Source organism: Danio rerio, chromosome 16 (assembly GCF_052040795.2).
Source record: "Danio rerio strain M-AB ecotype USA chromosome 16, GRCz13ab, whole genome shotgun sequence".
Taxonomy (NCBI): Eukaryota; Metazoa; Chordata; class Actinopteri; order Cypriniformes; family Danionidae; genus Danio; species Danio rerio.
The window spans coordinates 10,717,501-10,739,104 of NC_141036.1; the positions used below are offsets into that span (position 1 = coordinate 10,717,501).

At 38.1% G+C, this 21,604-nt stretch overlaps 1 protein-coding gene across 3 annotated transcripts in view; it reads left to right on the forward strand.

Annotated features, from left to right (window-relative positions):
- Positions 1-21,372, forward strand: part of si:dkeyp-77h1.4 — a 27,854-nt gene extending 6,482 nt beyond the window's left edge. For 2 of the 3 annotated variants that reach the window (XM_087286601.1, XM_087286602.1), the window contains 7 exons: positions 2,094-2,114; positions 2,631-2,903; positions 6,400-6,696; positions 9,869-10,156; positions 10,252-10,430; positions 12,376-12,477; positions 12,764-21,372. In XM_087286601.1, the coding sequence (XP_087142727.1) occupies positions 2,094-2,114; positions 2,631-2,903; positions 6,400-6,696; positions 9,869-10,156; positions 10,252-10,430; positions 12,376-12,477; positions 12,764-13,753 (2,150 nt within the window). In that variant the 3' untranslated portion in view covers positions 13,754-21,372. The remainder of the gene's footprint in view (positions 1-2,093; positions 2,115-2,630; positions 2,904-6,399; positions 6,697-9,868; positions 10,157-10,251; positions 10,431-12,375; positions 12,478-12,763) is intronic. The other variant, XR_015510992.1, reaches the window with a different exon arrangement.
- Positions 21,373-21,604: the final 232 nt, after the last annotated feature.

Sequence of the window (21,604 nt, forward strand, 5' to 3'; positions counted from 1 at the left end):
TGAATTGAATTGAATTAAAAAATGAATAAATATAGATTTACACACATTTACTAAAGTAAATAAACAGAATTAATGATGGGCTAAAAATCTGCGAAAATATTCGAAAAATCGTGCGCAGATTCCGGGTGGGCCTGTAAGGCATGAATATATATATTGCGATCATGATTTTCGAAAGTATTACATCGCTTAAACGTTTATTATTACCATTTGTTGAGTCTCCCTATACAGTTTGATAGAGCTCTTGGACCCAGAAACCACTTCGCTTGATGTCACACTTAACAAGTGGATTACTATAGTTGGTGTGTTACCATAGCAACTGTTGAACTACCAAAACAGATTAAAGGTCCTGTTAGGTGCTTCGAAATGTGCATTTTTATTTGATATTTGACGGTATCTCAACCTGAAGAGGGTTAAGAAGAGGGGGCGGGACATAGTATAGCCCATTCCCTTAATAAAAACAGCCAATAGCGTATAGTTTTTCTCACAACTCTGCCAGTGAGAGTGGTTCAGCTCAAGCGCATCAAATGTGAAGCATCTTAAAGGGGGCGGGGCATGTCAGATACTAAAGAGCTTTTGATTGGTCACGATTTGATGAGAAACTGAAGGGATGAGGTGATGCGAATAAAACAGCTGATCCATTTAAGCGGCAGTGACAAACTACGAGCTTTACATGTTTATGTCGTTTTTATATCTTCTAAAGATTAATTTTGTCACTGTTTTGGTGCCATACAGATAACAATACTGATACTAACTTCTAAAATATTTTATTTTCATAAAATGGGACCTTTGATACAAGTGCTTTACTATTGTATCGTTCAAAACTACGATAGTATTTAATATAAATTACTATGGTATTTTTTATGTAAATATGTAGTGTATTGTAACAGAAGTGTGCTTTCTTGAGTGTAAATGATAAGGACTTTGGCTTTGACGTGCTAATAACTATTGTAGTTCGTTAATTACAGTTGTGATGTACAGTGTGTCTTCTCTAAGTGCTGTAATTGTCTCACAAATGTGAAGAGAACACTGAATGCTGCCTGGTTACACAACAAAAAATAACAATTTTGCTTTTTGCCCGAAAAATTGGCAAACTCATCCTGTTTCATTCGTACTAAAAAAAGGCCTAAGACATCCCTTTACTTTGGCTAGAGCAAATGATTATAATCTGTAGACGAATTAGATCATATTCATCCAAATTAGCAAAAAAACATTTCTAATTACCATGAGAGATTTGCAGTTTGCAGTGACTGTAGTGTTTAAGACGACATGCTTGATGAATGTACAATAGGATTTAGCCACATTTATTTTTGACTTCTCTTAGGATTGTAATATCAGTTCAGAACTCAGGAATAAAACGTGTGGTCATGTTTTAGGAAGGTTTTGATCACTCTTTTTGATTTTGATGGTTCTTATTAGACAGTCTGTTTATTATATACAGTTGAAGTCTGAATTTTTAGCCCCCCTGTATTTTCCCCCCAATATCTGTTTAACGGAGAGAAGATTTTTTCAACACATTTCTAAACATAATAGTTTTATTAACTTATCTCTAATAACTGATTTTTTTTAATCTTTGCCATGATGACAGTAAATAATATTTGGCTAGATATTTTTCAAGGCTCTTCTTTACTGCTTGAAGTGACATTTAAATGGTTAACCAGGCTAATTAGGCAAGTTATTGTATTACGATAGTTGGTTCTGTAGACTATCGAGAAAAAATATAGCTTAAAGGGGCTAATAATTTTGACATTGAAATGGTTTTTGTTTTATGTTTCAAAATGCTCAGAAGATGATCACTTTAAAACGTAAATATTATTAATTCATTTTAATAATCTAATTAACAAAAGAACCTACAATCGTTTACCCAATTATTGGTAACAATATGACATTGAAAATATTTAAACTGCATGATGTATTGCGAATAAATATTTCTTAGATGATAACGTAATATAAAAATAAAATTTGACACCCAGTGTCTCTAAACAAAAAGGAAAATTAAAATGCATTCTCTTTCTGTGTGATTTGACTAATTGTTGCTACGCTAATGAATGTGTTTGTTAATCTAATCATTGATGGTGTTCTTTTTGACTTTTCAGCATTCTCTGCTACGCTGAAAGGTAAAACTGCTGTATTGATTATTTGAATTTTAGTTTTACAAATTTGTAGTAAAATCCAAAAGTTGTACTAATTCTGTTCTTTTTTTATATAAGTCTTTTGAGTTGAATATCCAAACAATAAAAGCTGAATAAGACTTTATTTATTTATTTGTTTGTTTGTACATTAGAATGTGTCCTGTTTAATTCATTTTTTTATCTTATAATTTTTTTGGCATTATTTACAGAAGATGCCCATTTTTATTGTCGATATTTTAGCTTTAATTAAAGCAAATAGCAAAAGATGAGTATCATTTACTAGCTGAAGTATTTACATTTTTATTAAATAAGATTTTCCGTTGACACCTAATATATATTGTTTTTTCAAATTAGTTCATTAATAACACTTTATGTACAATCAATCAACTTTTTATTACTTGTCTTTTTTTTCTTTGTTTTTTTGCTGTTATTACTTATTATAAAAATAACTTGTTTCAACAATATACCACAATGAAACCTCTCCACTTGTGTTTCTTCCAGCCCAAGAAGCATCGCAGACGTTGTTTTTTGGGGAAGACTTCCACATCCCCTTGCCGGCAGGAGGAGCTGACGTGTCCTTCAGGCCTTCATTTGGTCCAGGACGCGAGAAGCCACTGATGAGAGCTGGGAAAGTGGTGGACCGTCGTGCCGCGCTCAACACCGGTATGAGCCACCTGATTTTGGAGAATGTTGGAGAAAGCGACGAAGGAGTTTACACCATCACATCCAACCAAAACACAAAGGAAGTTACAACCATGAAGCTCTATATTAGAGGTACTGCAGCAATTTCATCGCATAATACCAAAGATTCTATCACACATTTTGTACAGCAGCTTGTGCATTCAATTGGACACACACACACACACACACACACATACACACACTAGAATAGCTGTGAGTGACTTCCATTATTATAGGAAGTGATGTGGTGAATGGTAAGGGAGGTTTAATGAGCTGCTGCAGTAATTGTAGCTCTGTCAAGCCACTCTGGTTGCCTTCCGTTGTTATCTACCTAAAGAGCCTTCATTTATCCGTTTCTCCCATTATTAGTGGTGCTAGCTGACCCTTTCCATTAATGGGGTACAAAATACAACCTCTTCTTCTACGACCAGAAAATTGGGCAGAGAAAGTAAATCCTCAGAAAGGTCATCAAAGTAAGAGGCAATCATGTTTGTTTGCAATCTTGACATTAATGTGGATTTTTCTTAAACATTAAATGAGCATCAAAATATTATGCAAATAATAATAAAGAATAAGACTTTAGTTTAAATTACGCTGTCCCTCAGTAGGTTCTAGCTTATTATATTTTCCATACTTTGGAGAAAATGTTTATAAAATCTGTTTTATATTGGGTGGCATGGTGGCTCAGTGGTTAACATTGTTGCCTCACAGCAAGATGGTCACTGGTTCGAGTCCCGGCTGGGCCAGTTGGCATTTCTGTGTGGAGTTTGCACATTCTCCCTGTGTTTGCGTGGGTTTCCTCCTGGTGCTCCGGTTTCCCCCAGAGTCCAAAGACATGCGCTATAGGTGAATTGAATAAGCTTTATTGGCCGTAGTGTATGTGTGTGAAAGAGTGTGTATGGGTGTTTCTCAGTGTTGGGTTGCAGCTGGAAGGGTATCTGCTGCGTGAAACGTGCTGGATAAGTTGTCAGTTCATTTCCTTGTGGCAACCCCTAATGAATAAAGGGACTAAGCCGAAAAGAAAATGAATGAATTAATTTAAATTGGCTGTAGTCTATGACTAGTCTAGTCTATGTCTATAAAACATATAGTTGGCAGTTCATTCCACTGTGGTGACCCCTAATAAATAAGGGACTTAGCCGAAGTAAAATTAGGAATGGCTGACGTTTCGACACAGTGTCGAGATCCCGAAGCGCAAGTGTTTCGAAACACTGCACCGAAACATGGTCCGAAACACCCAAGTCACGTGACTAAAGTGTTTCGAAACACCTGGTCACGTGACCTGAAGCGATTCAAAGCTTTGATCAGTTTAGAAGCGTTTCGAGACTTGGCGAATCTGCATTTGACTACCAGGGTCAGAATATACTTCTGTGTCGTATGGCCTAGTGGACTGTGCATGTGCACGCTGTTACTTTGCATCAAATAACTTTTGGGTTCGAATCCCGACTTGTACAAATACTCCGAAATGATGGTTTTATGTATTTTAATCATGTTTCTGTTTTATGGTGTAGCCTAAATAGGATAAAGCTGCAGATACGCCATCAATTTGGCATCATTTTTGTAACACTGTAAAACAATAATTAATATTTTTACATTACTGTGATGGTTGGGTTTAGGGTTTGGGTAGACGTTAATAAAATGCAATACAGGGGAAATTTAATAAATAATATAAATAATTCTTGTCAGGGCCGGAGTGGGACTCTTTTTCAGCCCTGGAGTTTCAAGCCTCAGACCGGCCCACCTCAGTTCACCAGTTGACTATATTAAAATAAGGTTATTTCCAATTCAGTTTCTAATTACACTATCACGTCTTTTTTTGAGAAAACAGCACTTTTAGAACTTCAAATGTTCAACAACCCTTACAGTATTATGTCCTAACAATAAAAATGAAAAAAAAAATTGTTACTCAGACAAGGACCGAACCCGGGTTGGCCGGCTCATAATCTAACGTACTAACCACTGTACCACAACTGCTGTACGTTTAATGGTGACTTATCTAGTTATATCATCATTAACCTGCATCCTGTTCACGAGGCTACGAGAAAATAGATAAAAAGAGCAGAGCTGCGGTAAAATAATTAATAAGAAGGCTGTGGTCAAGTAAATAATTAAATTATTTTTAAAAAGTGTGACTGCTGAGAGCAACCGATTCTGGAACTAGGGACACTGGCCCTCGCGGCCAAAAAACGGACCGGCCCACTGGGAATTCTCCCGGTCCTCCTGATTAGCCAATCCGGGCCTGATTCTTGTTAACTTCTGGCCACAACTGTGTCTGATCTAGCAACAACCCTGTTTCATGACCAAAACAAGACAAATTTATTCACAAAGTGTTCATTCGGATGTCACACCAATGTTGAAACAAAACGAGACAAGAACAAAGCATTACCAACTGGTATTAAAGCATTATAAAATTGTATCAGCCATGGAATCGAACCCGCTATCCCAGCATGGTAGTCAAAAACCTTAACCACCCCACTAAATCAATTAATGGTTTAGGTCTGCAAAGTGGGGTTTAATACCTCAATTTGCTCAACTGTTATTTGCTGAAGCTGTTTCAGTGCAATACAAAAATTACCACTAGGTGTCAGCGTAGAGTGGGGTTTCGAAACGTTTCGAAGCTTCGACACATTTGCTTCGACTGTTTCAGGGTTTCATGAAGCCTTACTTTGCCCACCACTAAGGAAAATATATGAATGAATGAATGTTTTATGTTGCAATGACTTGGATAAGATGAGCAAAGTTTTATTTTCGACACATGCAGTCAAACTAAAGAGTTTTAAAATGACTCTTCTTCTCTCCGTGCTGAGAAAAACATCTGAAATGTTAAATTTTTGGTGTTATGTTTATATATAGTCAAACTATCATTAAATCTTCAACTGGCTTAATAGTGTCAGAGATTTATAGGGCTGGTTGAAATATACTCATACCACAATGATCTCATGCTTTCTTAACTACTGTTTTCTGTAAACTTTCTTAAGCGTTTACTAATTATTGAGAGGACAGCATACAGCACATTTTTACATATTTTATATATTCGGCCATTAAGTCAGGTTAAGTTTTTCTTTACTGTACTAAGTGTGATCATGAGCATTTAAAGTGATAGTTCACTTCAAACCTTTATGAATTTTCTTCTGTTGAACACAAAAGCAGATATTTTGAAAAATGTTGGTGAGCTGTAACTCTGTTTATCCTACTATGGAAGAAACTACCACTACTATCCTACTAAAGAAAGGAACTCGTAGAGGTTTGGAACCACTTGAGGATGAGTAAATAGTTTGTAAATTTTCATTTTTTTGTGAACTATTCCTTTAAGGTGCTCTGTGCATTTCATTTAATGGCCACTGGTGTTGCTACTTATTTTGCACTGCTAGATTGAGTACAAGTAAAACTAAAATGAAAATTATTTTTTAATTATATATACAGTTGAAGTCAGAATTATTAGACACCCTGTTAATTTTTTTCCCCGATTTCTGTTTAACGGAGAGAAGATTTTTTTCAGCACATTTCTAAACATAATCGTTTTAATAACTCTTAAAAGTCTCATTTAATCTTTCTTGTTTGTCTCTCTCTCTTGTTTGTCACTTTCCAGACTGCTCAAGTGAGGTCAAGGTGTATTATGGTTTAGATTTTCATGTTTCACTGAATGATATATCACAGCCGTTGCGCATCGGCTTTCGCCACAGTGCAGTGGAGGCCAATCAGACGTCACTGCCTGCTGCCAACCTGCTAAATGATGATGGGACGCCCAAGGAGACTTACCAGGAGCGGCTCAAGATCGATACTCAAAAGTTCGTTTTGCGTGCTGTCACAGGGGCTGATGAGGGCAGTTACACCTTCAGTGATTCCAATGGCAAAGTCAAGAAGAAGATTTGCCTGAATGTGAAAGGTAAGATTCACATCTTACCTTTCAGAAAGCGGCCGAGAAATCATAAAGTGCAGGGTCAACATATTACACACAGTTTTGTTTGCATCACAGGCTAAACACAATCTATATAGGCTATATAATGTTTAGGAAATTTGCTTGTTCACTATTTTAGTTGTTATTAAAATGCATCTTAATGATCGTGTGATGTAGGGGCGGACGAGAGAGTTATCTGTAAAGCTGCATTGAGTTTGCCCCAAAAAGATAAGCTTAGCATCTGTCAGTTGGTCTGTCCTGCCTGGGTGTTTTTGCCAATTAGTTGTTGTTTTTTTTATTTAGTTCACCAGTATTATTTTTCTTCTTCTTCAAATAGATCTCTTCAGAGATCCTCCTTGCTTGTTCTTTCACATTTAACTTGAACATACGGTTGAAGTCAGAATTATTAGCCCCCCTGTTTATTTCTGTTTAACAGAGAAAATACTTTTTCAACACATTTCTAATCATAATCATAATAACTTATTTCTAATAACTGATTTATTTTATCTTTGTCATGATGACAGTACATAATATTTGACTAGATATTTTTCAAGATACTAGTATTTAGCTGAAAGTTACATTTAAAGGCTTCACTAGGTTTGTTCGATGGTTTGTTCTTTAGACAATCAGGAAAACAATAGCCTAAAGGGGCTAATAATTTTGACTTTAAAATGATTTTTAAAAAATTTAAAACTGCTTTTATTCTAGCCGAAATAAAACAAATACGACTTTCGCCAGAAGGAAAAATATTATCAGTCATACTGTGAAAATTTCCTTGCTGTTAAACATCATTTGGGAAATATTTAAAAAAGAAACAAAAATTCAAAAGGGATGAATAATTCTGACTTCAACTCTAAATGGATGTGGAGGGAGACAATATTATAGGATATCGAGCTATTTTTAAAGGCGATTATTGATACAATTTTGACAAATCGCCCAGCTTTAAAATGAACTCTTCAAAGCACTTCAATGTAAATGCACCGGCGAACTATTCCTTTAAGTACAGAAATTATTCACACTATAGGCAAGCTGATATAAAAAAAAAATATGAATAGTTTTTGAGGGAGGAATAAAGTATGTGAAGGAAAATAGTCAGCCGTTGAAATAAATAATCCTAAAATTAGCCATGAGAACTGAAATAGGATCGCAGTGTGATGCAAAAGGGGCTTGTATCTTCCTGAAAGGATTTATTTTGCAATAATACTCAAATAGCTGTACATTTTCCTGCATTAGATGGCTATAAATAAATAGAAATATTGATTCATGGGGAAATTGTATGATTATATAGAGAAAAGAGGCCACAGAGTGATGTGAGATATTTGAAACTATCAACTAGTTTTTTTTGTCATAGACAACAGTCAGAGTTGTAGACATTAAACACAAATTTTGGTGGAAGAATGCTGCAATTGTCAAGTTATAAATGCAAGATTATGTTTGGCATATATAGTGGTGTAAAGTAACTAATTACAAATACTCAAGTTACTGTAATTGAGTAGTTTTTCTGAGAAATTATAATTAACTAAGTAGTTTTAAAAATGTGTACTTTTACTCTCACTTGAGTACATTTTTAGTGCTGTATCTGTACTTTTTACTCCACTACTTTCCTTCAACCTGCAGTCACTACTTTATTTTTTCTTGTTTATGGGAGTCCTGTGATTCCTGTCCAATCAAATCACACATAGAAGGTAAACTGCATCATTATGAAATACTTCAAGCCATGTGCACTTTACATTGCAGCAAACTGTTTGGAAGCATTAAAAGTGTCCAAGAAGATGTTTAAAATCTTTACACGCAATGACCCAGAGACTGTTTAGATCAGGGATGCCTAAACACAGTCCTAGAGGGCCGATGTCCTGCAGATTTTAGCTCCAACTTGCCTCAACACACCTGCACAGATGTTTCTAGAAAGCCTGGTATGAGATTGATTAGCTAGCCCAGGTGCATCTAATTGGGATTGGAACTAAACTTTGCAGGACACCGGCCCCTAAGGACCGAGTTTGAGCACCCCTGGTTTAGATGCTGATGAGAAGATGATGGATATTTACTGTATGATGACCGAAATGGCCTTAAGCACCCAGCAGGCACAAGACATCAACATGCCGTCAGATTGAAATTGTACCCTAACGGCGTGGAGACGCTGCATTTTGTTTGGAAATGAAAATCGGGTTTACATTAGAACTCAACGTCAGCCCGATGTCACTGTCCAACCAAATATCAACGTCTAATGATGTTACAGCTTGACGTTGTGTCGACGTTACCACTATGACGTCTATCAGGTGTTCAATTTTGGTTGCCATACCTGATGAATAAATGTCAGTATTTGACGTCAATAGGATGTTGGTTTAAGATGTTGGCTCGATATTGGATTTTGGTCACTTTCTAACAACTTAAAATCAACCAAATATCAACGCCATTTGATGTCATTATTGGACATCAAAATAATAATGTCCTTAAACGCTGGCCAGACATTGAATTTTGGTCACCTGACATCACAACCTAAATCTAACCTAATATTAACGTCTTATGACATTGTGTGCCTGCTGGGCAATAAGTAAATGCACTACAGAATGTTACGTTTACACACATCCACAATTTACATGTACATGCATCAACTTTTAACAGCATTATACTCACTACTCACTACTCATGAGTACTTTTAAAAGGGCTACTTTTTACTCTTACTTTGAGTAATATTTACAACAGGTACTTTTACTCTACTCACACTACATTTTTAGGCAAGTGATGGTACTTTTACTTAAGTATGCTTTTTCAGTACTCCTTTCACCACTGGGCATAAACACTTCCAGAAACAGGGTTTTGCAGTAATGCCATGAAAGATCCATTATTTTCTGCTATAACGTTTTTCTTTAGGGAAAATATAAGCAACCTTAATTTTTAAGAGTGTACATTCAGAGGAAAACTCTTTAGGTATGTCATAAAACCAAAAAAGATTGGTAGGGGAAGTTCTAAAAGAGGAAGAGAGACAACTAGAATACCTAGAATTTCTGTAGCAATTAATCTCTAAAAAATCTATGATTTCTCCCTACTGTTTTCCCCCCTTTTTCTTGACTCTTGACATCATCTTAGATTAAAAAGCTGAGTATCACGGCTTCAATAACATATTTCCTTCCTGCTGTCCCTCCTTCTTTCTCACTTCCAGAACATCAGGTATTTGAACCCGTTTCATACGGTGACACTGTGAAAATAAACCTGCACTTGAATAGGTCTTTAGTCCGCCTGAACTACACCCCTGAGTCCGATAAGCTCAAGTATTTGATTATGGAGAGCGGAGAGCTCAGTGTGCCTCCTAACCTGGACCTCGAGGGTCGCCTTACTTTGGAGGACTCTGTGTGTGTCCTGACGGATGTGAAGGCCAGCGATGCCGGTGTTTTCAGTGTGACGGACCTTCAGGGATTCTTGGTGTCTGAGTTCCACCTGAGTCTGAAACGTGAGATTTAAGATGACAGATGAAAATTAAATAAACTGCTCATTTAATTTTGATGTTTTGGACTTACTGATGTATCTCCCTCTCTTATTTCTCAGCCTACAGTATTCCAAGACTGTACATTGCCATCATCGCTCTGGTAGCATTATTGGTGTTGCTGCTGTTGGTGTGCTTGGTGTCGTGTTTGGTGAAGATACGCAAACGTGCAGCAAAGGCCAGAGCCATTGAGGAGAAAGCCCAGAATGCTGGAAAAGTGGAAGGAGATGCCTTCAGACAGGTATTTACCAATTTACTCCATTTTGGGCTGAAGTGTGGTGCGATTCTGGAGTTAGGTCTTAATTTCAGTAGTCATCTCAAAGCATAACTAAAACAGCATATTATTACCTCAAAAACATCACAAGTATTAGATGTTGTGTTTCCAGTGAAGACTTAAAGACACATGTTCATGCTTATATCACCAGCTGGTTGGATTACTGTAATGGACTCCTTATCGGCCATCTCAAAGGACAGTTAGATTCTGGTATTCTGACCAGAAACAAAAAATCTAAGCATTTTACTCCAGTCCTCGGGTCCCTAGGCTGGGTTCCAGTTAAATAGAGTAGATTTTAAAGTTAAAATCACTTAAAATTATTTATTTTAAAAATCACATGGCCTAGGACACCTCAATACATTGCAGTTATGGTCACTGGAACCTAATGCCGAGTTCAGACTGCGTGATTTTTAAAGTAGTCGTGTCACAGATGTTTTCACACTGCATGACTATCTGGGCTTGCGTTTCGTCGCTGCTTTGTTTACACTGCAAGATATATCGGCGACAGGGACTTCACATTGCACGACTTTACTATAGGAAGAACCGCCGACAACTTCGTCCAAACTACGTCTCAGCCAAAAACACGTAGTATATCTTTTGTTATTAACTACATTATGAGAAAGAAGCATTTAATGGGGTAAAAAATGTACATATTTGCTCACCTGGGTTTAAAGGGAATTAGCCATTTCTACTCAACGTTGATAATAAACTAATTTCTTTCTGTATGAAACGTCAAACAGACACGGGTGCTCCTCCTGAGTCCTGTTAAACCTCCACTAGTTTTTCCTCCATTTCGTGGGTCCAAATAAACCGAAAAAGAGCGCTTTTAACTTCTCCCCCAGCCTCTCACTGGCCTGCAGCAGGTATACACACATGCACACGCAAGTGAATACTGCTCTCTCATTGGCTGTAGGCGATGGCTGATGTTATTTTCAGTCAAAACTCAATTCACACGGCATGATTTGAATCGCCGACAGCTCCAGATATTTAGCATGCCAAATATCTCACAGGTATCGGCGATTCTCTCAGATCACGTCTTTGAAAGTTCATACTGTGTGATTGTCACTCACGTGCACGAGCACCGATTTGCCTGTGATTTCAGGCATTTGTCTGCGATTTCTCAAAACCTGTCGGCCAGCCAAAATCGGGGCTAAAATCACGCAGTCTGAACTAGGCATAACTGACATCCCAGATTTTTAAGATCTGAGTCAGAGAGGAGGGAAATCCACTTTCAGCTACTATGCCACCCGCTTCTGGTACCGGCTTACAGAAATGATTAGAAGTGTTCCGGTTGTAGGCACACTCAAATCAAGACTTAAAAGACTTCATTTTAAAGTGGTTCGTACTGTCGTCTCACAGCAAGAAGGTTGCTGGTTCGAGTCCTGGTTGGGCTAGGTGGGATTTCTGTCTGGAGTTTTTGTGTTCTTCCCGCGTTTACGTGGGTTTCCTCAGTGTGCTCCAGTTTCCCCCACAGTCCAAAGACATGTGCTATAAGTAAACTGGATAAACATAATTGGGCATAGTGTATGAGTACGTGTATGTGAATAGGAGAGTGTATGGGTGTTTGCCCAGAACTGGGGGTCTACAAGTTAGGGACACTCACACCATGGGGAGACGAGAGGCGGGGCAAGCGTGCTTTGGCCCGGTTCAAGACAACTTTACAAAGTGTGAGTACGCCTTTAGTATACTCTCAGTGCTGGGTCGGGAAGGGCTTCCCTCGCATAAAACTTATGCTAGAGTAATTGGCGACTCCTGGTAAATCAGAAAGCCGAAGGAAAGTGAGTGTTTGAGAATGCTTTCAAACCCCACTTAGTAACTTCAAATCAACCACATTTGCTGTTTTACATTCTCATATGCTATTTTATGTTTTTAAAAGATGCATTTGCTAAGTCTTTTGCTCATATTTATGCAGGTTGTGAAAGACGCCTGTACCCGTCAAAATGAGGAAGCCCCAGCCCTATCACAGAAAGAAGACATTACTGAAAAATCACAGAGCACAGAGGTCAGCATTAAGGTGAGCACTAGAAATGTGGAAAACTTTTTAGATTATATATATATAGCTTAAGCATTTGCTATTTTTCTTCTGCATGATTTGACTTGGTAGTGCTCATTTTATAGGGTGAAGGAGTTACTGTACCCAATGCTTGGTTCTTTTTTTTAGCGGTCTTTTGAGCCATACCGATATTAAAATTTGATGTGTAAGAGTTATGTCACACAGTAAAAATTGGCTTATAATGCTGAATTTTGACAAATGTTGTTGAAATGTTCCAGGGACACTAAATTCTGTGTATGTTTTTCAGGGTTTGGAAGTGTCTACAAAAGAACCAAGTCTACAAGAGAGGAATATGGAGACCAGTGACTCTGGAGTGGGCTTTAATACCACAGGGCTCCCGCTTGACAGTGACACAGATGCCCCAACAGCAGCCATAGCGGATTCTGATGTTTTAAGTTCCTCTGCTGCCCCGGAAATCAAAGCTGTTCCCAACCAAATTCCAGAACCAAAGACGGCCCCCTCCCCTCCAAAACCAGCATCAGCTTCTGATCTCAAACCAACACCTGTGGTCAAGTCAACAGCTCCTCCACCACCTTCTCCTGAACCCAAGCCTCCAGTAACACCTGAACCCAAACCTGCAGTCACACCAACACCTGAATCCAAACCTGCTGCTACACCTGAACCAAAAATGACCATCTCGCCACCACCTGAAACAAAACCAACCTTAACCCCATCACCTGAACCCAAACAACCTGTGATAGCTGACCCAAAACCAACAAGTCCGGCACCTGAGGCTAAACCAATTCCAAGCCCAACTCCTGAACCTCCAAAAGCAGTAACACCAACTCCTGATGCAAAACCAGCCATTACTCCAGATGCCAAACCAGCGGTTTCACCAACTCCTGAACCCACACCAGCTAAAATTGGCACTCCTGAACAGAAACCTGCTGTGAGCCCCACACCTGGTCCCAAGACTCCAGATCCTAAAGCAGTTTCTCCAGTCCCTGAGCTTAAACCAACTTCGCCCACTCCCCAGTCTAAATCACCAATCTCACCAATTCTCGACTCAAAACCAACTACAAATGGCACTCCTGAATCCAAGGCTGAATTAGGATCAGAGCCAAGTGCGCCCCTGTCTCCTGGGCTGGATGTGAAGGGCACAACCCCTCCCAAAACCCCTGATACCGGGAAAAGCTCAGTTAAAACTCCTGAGCTCATCTCCACTGGAGGTCTTGACTCGGCTTCTACCAATGACAGCGCACCGCCTCCAAGCACCGATGGAGCGGCCACCAACTGAGATTAAAACCATAGCCTCTTCCTGCCTCCTCCTAGTGTATTAACCACCACAGACAATCGAGACACTTGTCTTAACAACAAAGAAGAGCTAAGTGACTTCCTAAGGAGGTGGGGTCTTTTGAGTCTCACTTTTAATACGATTAACATGCATCAATAGAAAGATCCACTGTAAATCCACTCAGTTTACTAATATTTAGTCACCACATAAAAGGGTTTGAATACAGAGATGAAGCACTCCAGACCCTACACTATTGGCTGATTTAATACAGAGAGAGGGAGGCTGTCTGGGATATTCCAAGAAAGTGTACAAAGACAAATGTTCCTACACAGAAATAATACATCACTGCATGAAGATATTGAAAAAATAAATGATATTATCAGTTCTGTAATCCAAGATTACTACAGTGGGCACCCAGGGGCATGGCACATTAATCATTTTCATTCTATACGAAATCATTTCTGCTCCATTTTGAAAAGTTAGAGACTCCGAATTGCAGGACTGATACTGAGGAAGCAGTGTGGCTACTTTCTGCTATTTATGGACTGGAAAATGGAAACGCCTTGTGTCACTTTGACACATGCAAGTCAACGTCATTTTGACAAGAGATAAACTAGGCAACTCCTAGAGTAAAGTGCAGTGCAAAGCCAAACGAAGAAAATCTATTTGACCAAAAACATCAAAATCCTTCATAGACTAATCTGTGACTTTGTGCCTGGAGGACATTTTTGAAAATCTTCTTCTATCAGTCCAACCTAAGACACAAGCTGTTCTTATCCAGAGATGTGACTGACCACATTTCTGTCCATTCAGTAACAAAAATATTACTGTGGAAATATTCCTCAATTGTTTCTGTGAGCAAGATCCCTTCATACAACTGACAACCTTGACGGCAACAGGTACAAGTTACTTCTTTGAGTGAGTTGTTTTTAGACTAATCGATCTTGATGGGGAGGCTAAAGGACCCAAAAAGATGTTATGTAAATCAGGTGTTGACACATGTACACCCAAAAAGTCTGCTGATTCCCATGTTACTTCCCAGAACTGAGTTGTCAGTTGTGGAGAATGTGGCAGACTACTGCAACATGGCATACTTTTACTGGCACCTTATGCCAAGGTCAGACTGCAAGATTTTTAAAGTAGTTGTGTCACAGATGTTTTCGCACTGCATGACTATCTGAGGTAGCGTTCTGTCTGTGCTGTGTTTACACTGCAGGACGAATCGGCAACAGGGGGTTTCACACTCAATGACATTACAATAGGAGAATCGCTGCCAACTTTGTCTCGGTTCACACACTACGTCTCTTATAACTAAACACACAAATTAAGTGACATGGAAGCAACGTGAGGTGACGTAGTATATCTTTTGATTGTAACTACATAATCAAAGAGAAGCATTTAGTGGGGTAGAAAATGTCCTTAATTTGCTCACCTGGCCTTTAAAGAGAATTGACAATTTTTCTTAAGCTTTTTTCTTTTTCGACCCGGTTGTGGTATCGCTTAGATGACACGTCAAAAGACACGGGTGCCATCGGTGCCAATAGCGTAGTGATTAAGTGCGTCGACATTGAGCACTAAGGTGCTCATGGAGACCTGAGTTTGATTCCCGGCTTGAGGTCCTTTGTCAATCCCTCCCCTCTCTGTGCTCATGGGTCCAAATAGACCGAAAAAAACACTTTTAATTTCTCCCTCAACCTCCTGTTGACCTGCAGATATCCACACTCATGGATGCTGCTCTGTCATTGGCTGTAGATAATCACCAATGTTATTTTTAATCAGAACACATTTCACACGGGGCGACGCAGTGACGCAGTAGGTAGTGCTGCCGCCTCACAGCAAGAAGGTCGCTGGGTCACTGGTTCGTACCTCGGCTCGGCTCAGTAGGCGTTTCTGTGTGGAGTTTGCGTGTTCTCCCTGCGTTCGCGTCGGTTTCCACCGGTTGCTCCGGTTTCCCCCACAGTCCAAAGACATGTGGTACAGGTAAATTGGGTTGGCTAAATTGTCCGTAGTGAATGAGTGTGTGTATGAATGAGTGTGTAGATGTTTCCCAGAGATGGGTTGCGGCTGGAAGGGCATCCCCTGTGTAAAAATGTGCTGGATAAGTTGCCGTTTCATTCCGCTGTGGCGACCCTGGATTAATAAAGGGACTACGCTGACAAGAAAATGAATGAATGAATGAACATTTCAAACGGCATGATTTTGAACATGCTCAGATATCTCACGGGTGACTCATTGGGAATTCTCTCAGATTGCATCTTTGGTAGTTTACAGTGTGATTGTTACTCACGTGACCGACATTTGTCGGCGATTTCGCAAAACATGTCAGTGAGTCAAAATCGAGGCTAAAGTCTTGCAGTCTGAACTTGGCATTACAGTATCACTCAACCCGCTGAATGGGCTAAAAAGAAATTGAACAACACATGATTTCATCCCTATTTGATGAATACCACCCAGGATTGACAATGTACTCAAACATCTCGATCTAAATTTTATAGACTGCTCACTTTACAGAGCTACAATAGCATAGTGTTAAATAGCCTTGACTCTGAATCTATGAGCAGGGAATTAGCCCCAGAATGTCATGTCATGGTAAAATCTGCTTTTTCATGTTGTATGAGGAACAGTTAGACATAAGTGAATTCATAAGATCTAAATATCTTGTGTTGTTTCAGGTTGATCTACAGTGTTCAACAAATAGGTTTGGAGTCATAGTTGAAAGACAATACAGTTTCACATATCAGTTTACAGATAAATCCCTGGTGCCTCCTCTAGAGCCTGAACACCACTGCCTGTTAATGTTGTATATGTCCAGGAAATCGCTCTTACCAAACTGTCTGTGGGAGCTGATGGTAAATCACAGTGATTAGCGGGGATGATACGTAACGAAATGTGTATCAAGATCTTCATGCATGGGCGGATCTGACAGGCTGGGGGTTTGTGGGTAAATTTACTAACCGAAGATGATCACTACCTCACATTTAAGCTGGATTAAAATTCTAAATAACTAATTAAACACATTGTAAGGTATGTTGACATAAAAAGAAAAACAAAATACAGTTTTGTGGCAAAGCACAAGGTTTTAAATACAATCAAAGGTTTACAAAACACAATCAGATATTTGGCAATGCCTTCCCCACAAACCTCTGAAAATGGCCTTGTTCTCAGCATTTAACAGCTATTTTCATATCAGCGCAAGGAACTGACACTTGTAAGCCATACCACCCTCACATCTCCTAATGTAAATATCACAAACCCTAGATGTCATAACCCCAGGTGCACTGTAGCATTCAAAGTAAAAACGATATATTAGCTGACAAAACTGGCTTTATGAAAAATGTGGATACAAAGTTAATCTGACACAGAATTATGAGCACATCTGGACTTTTTTTTTTTTACATGCACTTGTAAATTTCTGTATGTGCTGCCTGATTGGAGAGTGATTTAGGACCTGCACTGACACCTAGTGGTTTGGAGGCATTGATAAACCAATAGTTTTAGGTTACCCGTGCTATTTTTAGAAATGCTTTGTTTGCAGTTGGCTGCATTAGCGTTGCGTAAATTGGCATGTTCGCCTTTAGTGGAGGTTCATTTTGATTGTGTTTGTTAATATGGGGATTTCTGAGTAGGATTTGGCTAGTTACATGGCAGTACCCAGGAGTTTACTGGTGGTGTAACGGCTCACAAATCTCACGGTTCGGATTACATTATTGTCTTTTTGTCACGGATCATTTTTCAGATCAGCCAAAAAGGGGAGGAGACTAATGTCATTTGCTTTCCATTTATTACAAAAACCGTACTGCAAGACACTTTTGGGTTTAAAAAAACAAATCTTATAACCTGTAATTTTGTCAAAAATAAAATGAAGAAATAATCAGCTGAATAAAAATAAATTGTAAAACATTCGGTGAAAATTTCACTTTTACTACTACTGTTACTGATAACATTAAATGTATAAATCTAAGCTTATCATTTTTACAATTCTTTTTTATTTTTAGTCTCATTTTCAATAAATGATTCAGATATTCACTCATAAAACTTCATGTTTCATTGCTAGATGTGTCATTTTTAGAGAATTATTTAGTGGCATGTTTTTGATGACTGGTTTTCACCATCGATTGGTTAAATGATGTAATTGCTGCCTACAACTTTTATTTTTGAGCATATGACGGTGATTTTAATCTTTACCATAAACTTCAGTGGTTTGATCTAAATTACAAATTATTATTCCAGTACTTCTAGTACTAGCTCAATAGACTAAAGACTGAATCTCTTTCTTGATTATTGAAGGATTAATAAGCATAAGCTAATCACCATTAGTTATAATTCATATTGCGTGGGTGTTGAGATCCCGATCTTTTAATGATTAATCGTGCAGCTTACACTGAATGTGTTATTGCAGGCTAAACTAGAAGTAACTGTAAACACCTTTAATAACCCAGGAAACCCACCACATGCCAAATAACCTTCCAGAACTTTTTTTCCGTCATCATTATATTTTACAGAAAAGCCTAAATGCTTTCATACATGTGATGTGAATAAAGCAAGAGGTGATCTCTCTGTGATTTTTACAAAATTAGGATTAATCTAAAAGTTAAATTGATGTATTAATCCGCAGGTCACGTGTGTTCCGAACCGTGGGTTGTGATCCGTATGAATCACGCATCAAACTTAATCCATTACACCCCTAGAGGTGACCCACTGCACTTTTGTAGGGAGCTGATTTTAAACATATAGGCTTATCTATCAATTATTTATGTGCCTATTTCAAGCAAATTGAGTCCAGTTGACTCTTTCACTTTGTTTGGAGAAAGAAAAGGAGGCGATATTGAAGAAAGAACACCTAAGCAATATAAAAATGTGCAGATACACACATATATACGTGCACAAATGCATAATAATAATGCTGTCAACTTTGTATTGTGAGGTTCTGTAGGTTGGCCTTTACTTTTCAGTGTATTTTGTTTTCACACCCATTCACAGGTAGCAACATATTGTTTTTTGTCAAGTTTTATGAAATGCAAAACCTATAAACACAATGTAGCATAACATGCATACATTTTCTCATTGACTGTTTCAAAAACCCTTTTTTAAAGGCATAGTTCACCCAAAAAGGAAAATGACCTTATCATTTATTCTTCCTCATGCAGTTTTAACCCTTTGGGCTCTATCATTCACCTAACGCAATAAGGTGCTAGATGGCGCGATTTGTTGCTATTTTCAGACCAACGCAATTGAAATTTTCATGTTTTGCGTCAAGTTGTTTAAATAGCAAATCCATTTGCACCACTTTTCGGACTTGTGTGCCGTTCTAGAAAGGAGGTGTGTTAAGGTATAGACCACACCATTGACCAACTGAAAGTTGGTGACAAAACGCATTTGTTATGCGCCTATGCAGGCATACACATTGCCAAAAAGCATACACATTGCTTAATACACACATGATGTAAAGCAATACATAAATATCTTTTCATATGAAAAAAATAAAGGATTTAAATATTACAAAATTATTTTTTCTACATAATTAGAAAAACCACTGCCTCCAATCCTTCTTTATGTCGCGGGGCTTTTTTCAATTTATTCATGACAATTTGCATAATGTTATTGTATATTGTTATTATTATTAGTGGTATTATTTATTAAATGCAAATTTAATAAAAACAATTATAGATTTGTCCATCTGTCGGTTTTGGAGACGTATCCATCACCATATGGGGCAAAAGAATAGGACGTGTGTTTGGATATAACTCACTTCGTTATTATTGTTCATTTATTATTCATTAGTTTGTAGTAAATTAGAACTGAATTTGGAAATAGTTTTTAAACAAACATGTGCGCTTAACAAACTAAATTAAATATGTAAGTTCATGGATGTCTTCAGCAGAGTGCGTACACAGGGTGTCCGCGGGGTCTTAAAGATTTGTAAAACTTGATAAATTAATGATGAAAAAATGAAAGCCCTTAAAGGGTATTAAAAAGTCTTAATTGCGTTTACACGAGGTCTTAAATTTTGTTCAAGCTTTGTCTAAAGTGTTTGACTCCAAAAAAAACATAAGTATATTTATTTTCCTCCTAATATTAACAACAGCGTTCTTGATTGACGCGATTGGTTCAGGTCGGTGTGCATCCTACCAAGCTCCTACGCCCTGGTGATGTTACGTAGTTAGCAACAAACGCTGGAAAGTGATGTTATGTTCTCCACATGCATTAAAACTATAGAGTGAAACAGACGGCAAAATGTGAAAATGTAAGTTTGCTTACTCCTGGTTGGGGAAAGACAAGTTTAAACAGTGGCTGAAGCCTGTCGCTGAAAACAATCACGTAATTTATTCTTTCAAGCTTTGTTTCTTCTGAGTTCTGTTGCATGATTGTGCTCCATTGATTTATTTAACTACAACTGTTTATTAACAACTATTTATTAAGTTAAAAGTTTGATACTGATTAGAACTTGAAGTGGCAATGAGATATTCTGAGAAGGTCTATAAAAAGTCTTAAAAAGGTATTGAAATTATCTTGAGGATTTCTGCATGTACCCTTGTAAAACACTGTTTCCTTATCCATGAAAGTAAAGAAGTAAAGAGTAAAAGTAAAGAGAAAGTAAGAAAGAGGGCGAATTGAAGGAGGCTTGTTCTTTATCTTTGCGCTGCAGATAATCTGTTTAACTGTTTTCTCATTAGTGAAGCATTCAGTTTTCCACTTACAAAGTCTGCCATGTAAATAGCAAATGCACCATGGCGCAACACAACTGGCTCTTAAAGTGAATGTAAGATGAGACTCTAATTGGTTTAGTGCACCTTATGCTCAAAGAACACCCATAACTCATTAAGAGAAGAAGCACAACCCTGTTTGACCAGGGTGCAAAGCGTATTTTTCCATCCTTAAAGTAGCAAACGTGGATTCGGACACGTCCTTAATGCTTTTGCACCATGTGCTTTAGACTTTGCATCTAGATCATTAAAATAGAGCCCTTAATGAGCTTCTTTCTTCTGTTGAACATATGTATTTTAGCGTAAATATATTATGGAGGGCAGAGGGTCCCATAAACCAGCATTTTCCACAATATCTTCTTTTGTGTTCAACAGAAAAAAGAAACACAAATAGGTTTTTAAACAAGGAGGAATAAATGATGACATCATTTTCATTTTGGGTCAACCATCAATTCAATTTCCAGCAGATGATATCACATTTAAGTGCATCTCTGTAATGCGCGTCATGCAGGTTTCCAGGCAAAATCAATAGTCCTCTGGTCACTCGATGAATCACCACAGCAGTTCATGTTAAACATATTTGTTACCCTTCAGGACACTGCCACTGATATAAGTCAAATATCATGACGTCATGATTGCTGTCTGTTTTTGTATTTTGTATGTCGATGCTTGTAAGTTGTGTGTATGTGGGTGCAATGTGGTATTTTTGACGAGAGATTATAGATGTTATTCCTCATCTGCAACGTCAGGAGACCTGTATGTGTTTGTACAAGTGCATGCGAGTATGTCTGTGTGTGTTAGCAACAATCGCCATTGGATAGCTGTCATTTCAATGCAATTAGCAATGTCCTCTTTCTCTCCGGCTGGCAGGTAATTGCTGTTCCTTTTTAAGTGGTATTAAAGACAGATTCAATTTAAGGGAGTGCCAGAGCGAGATTTATATCAGACTCCATGCTATCTTACTAGACTGCATCTGTTTTGATACTGAGATAACTGTATATTGAAGGTCATTGTGATTTTAATTGACACTCAAGATTACACCAATGGATAGTAGTTTGGTTTATGTAGTGCTTCTCCCCTGCTCAAGACGCTTTACAACAAAACAAACACTGAAGTAACGATGCATCGTCATTGCAGTCTATCATTGCAT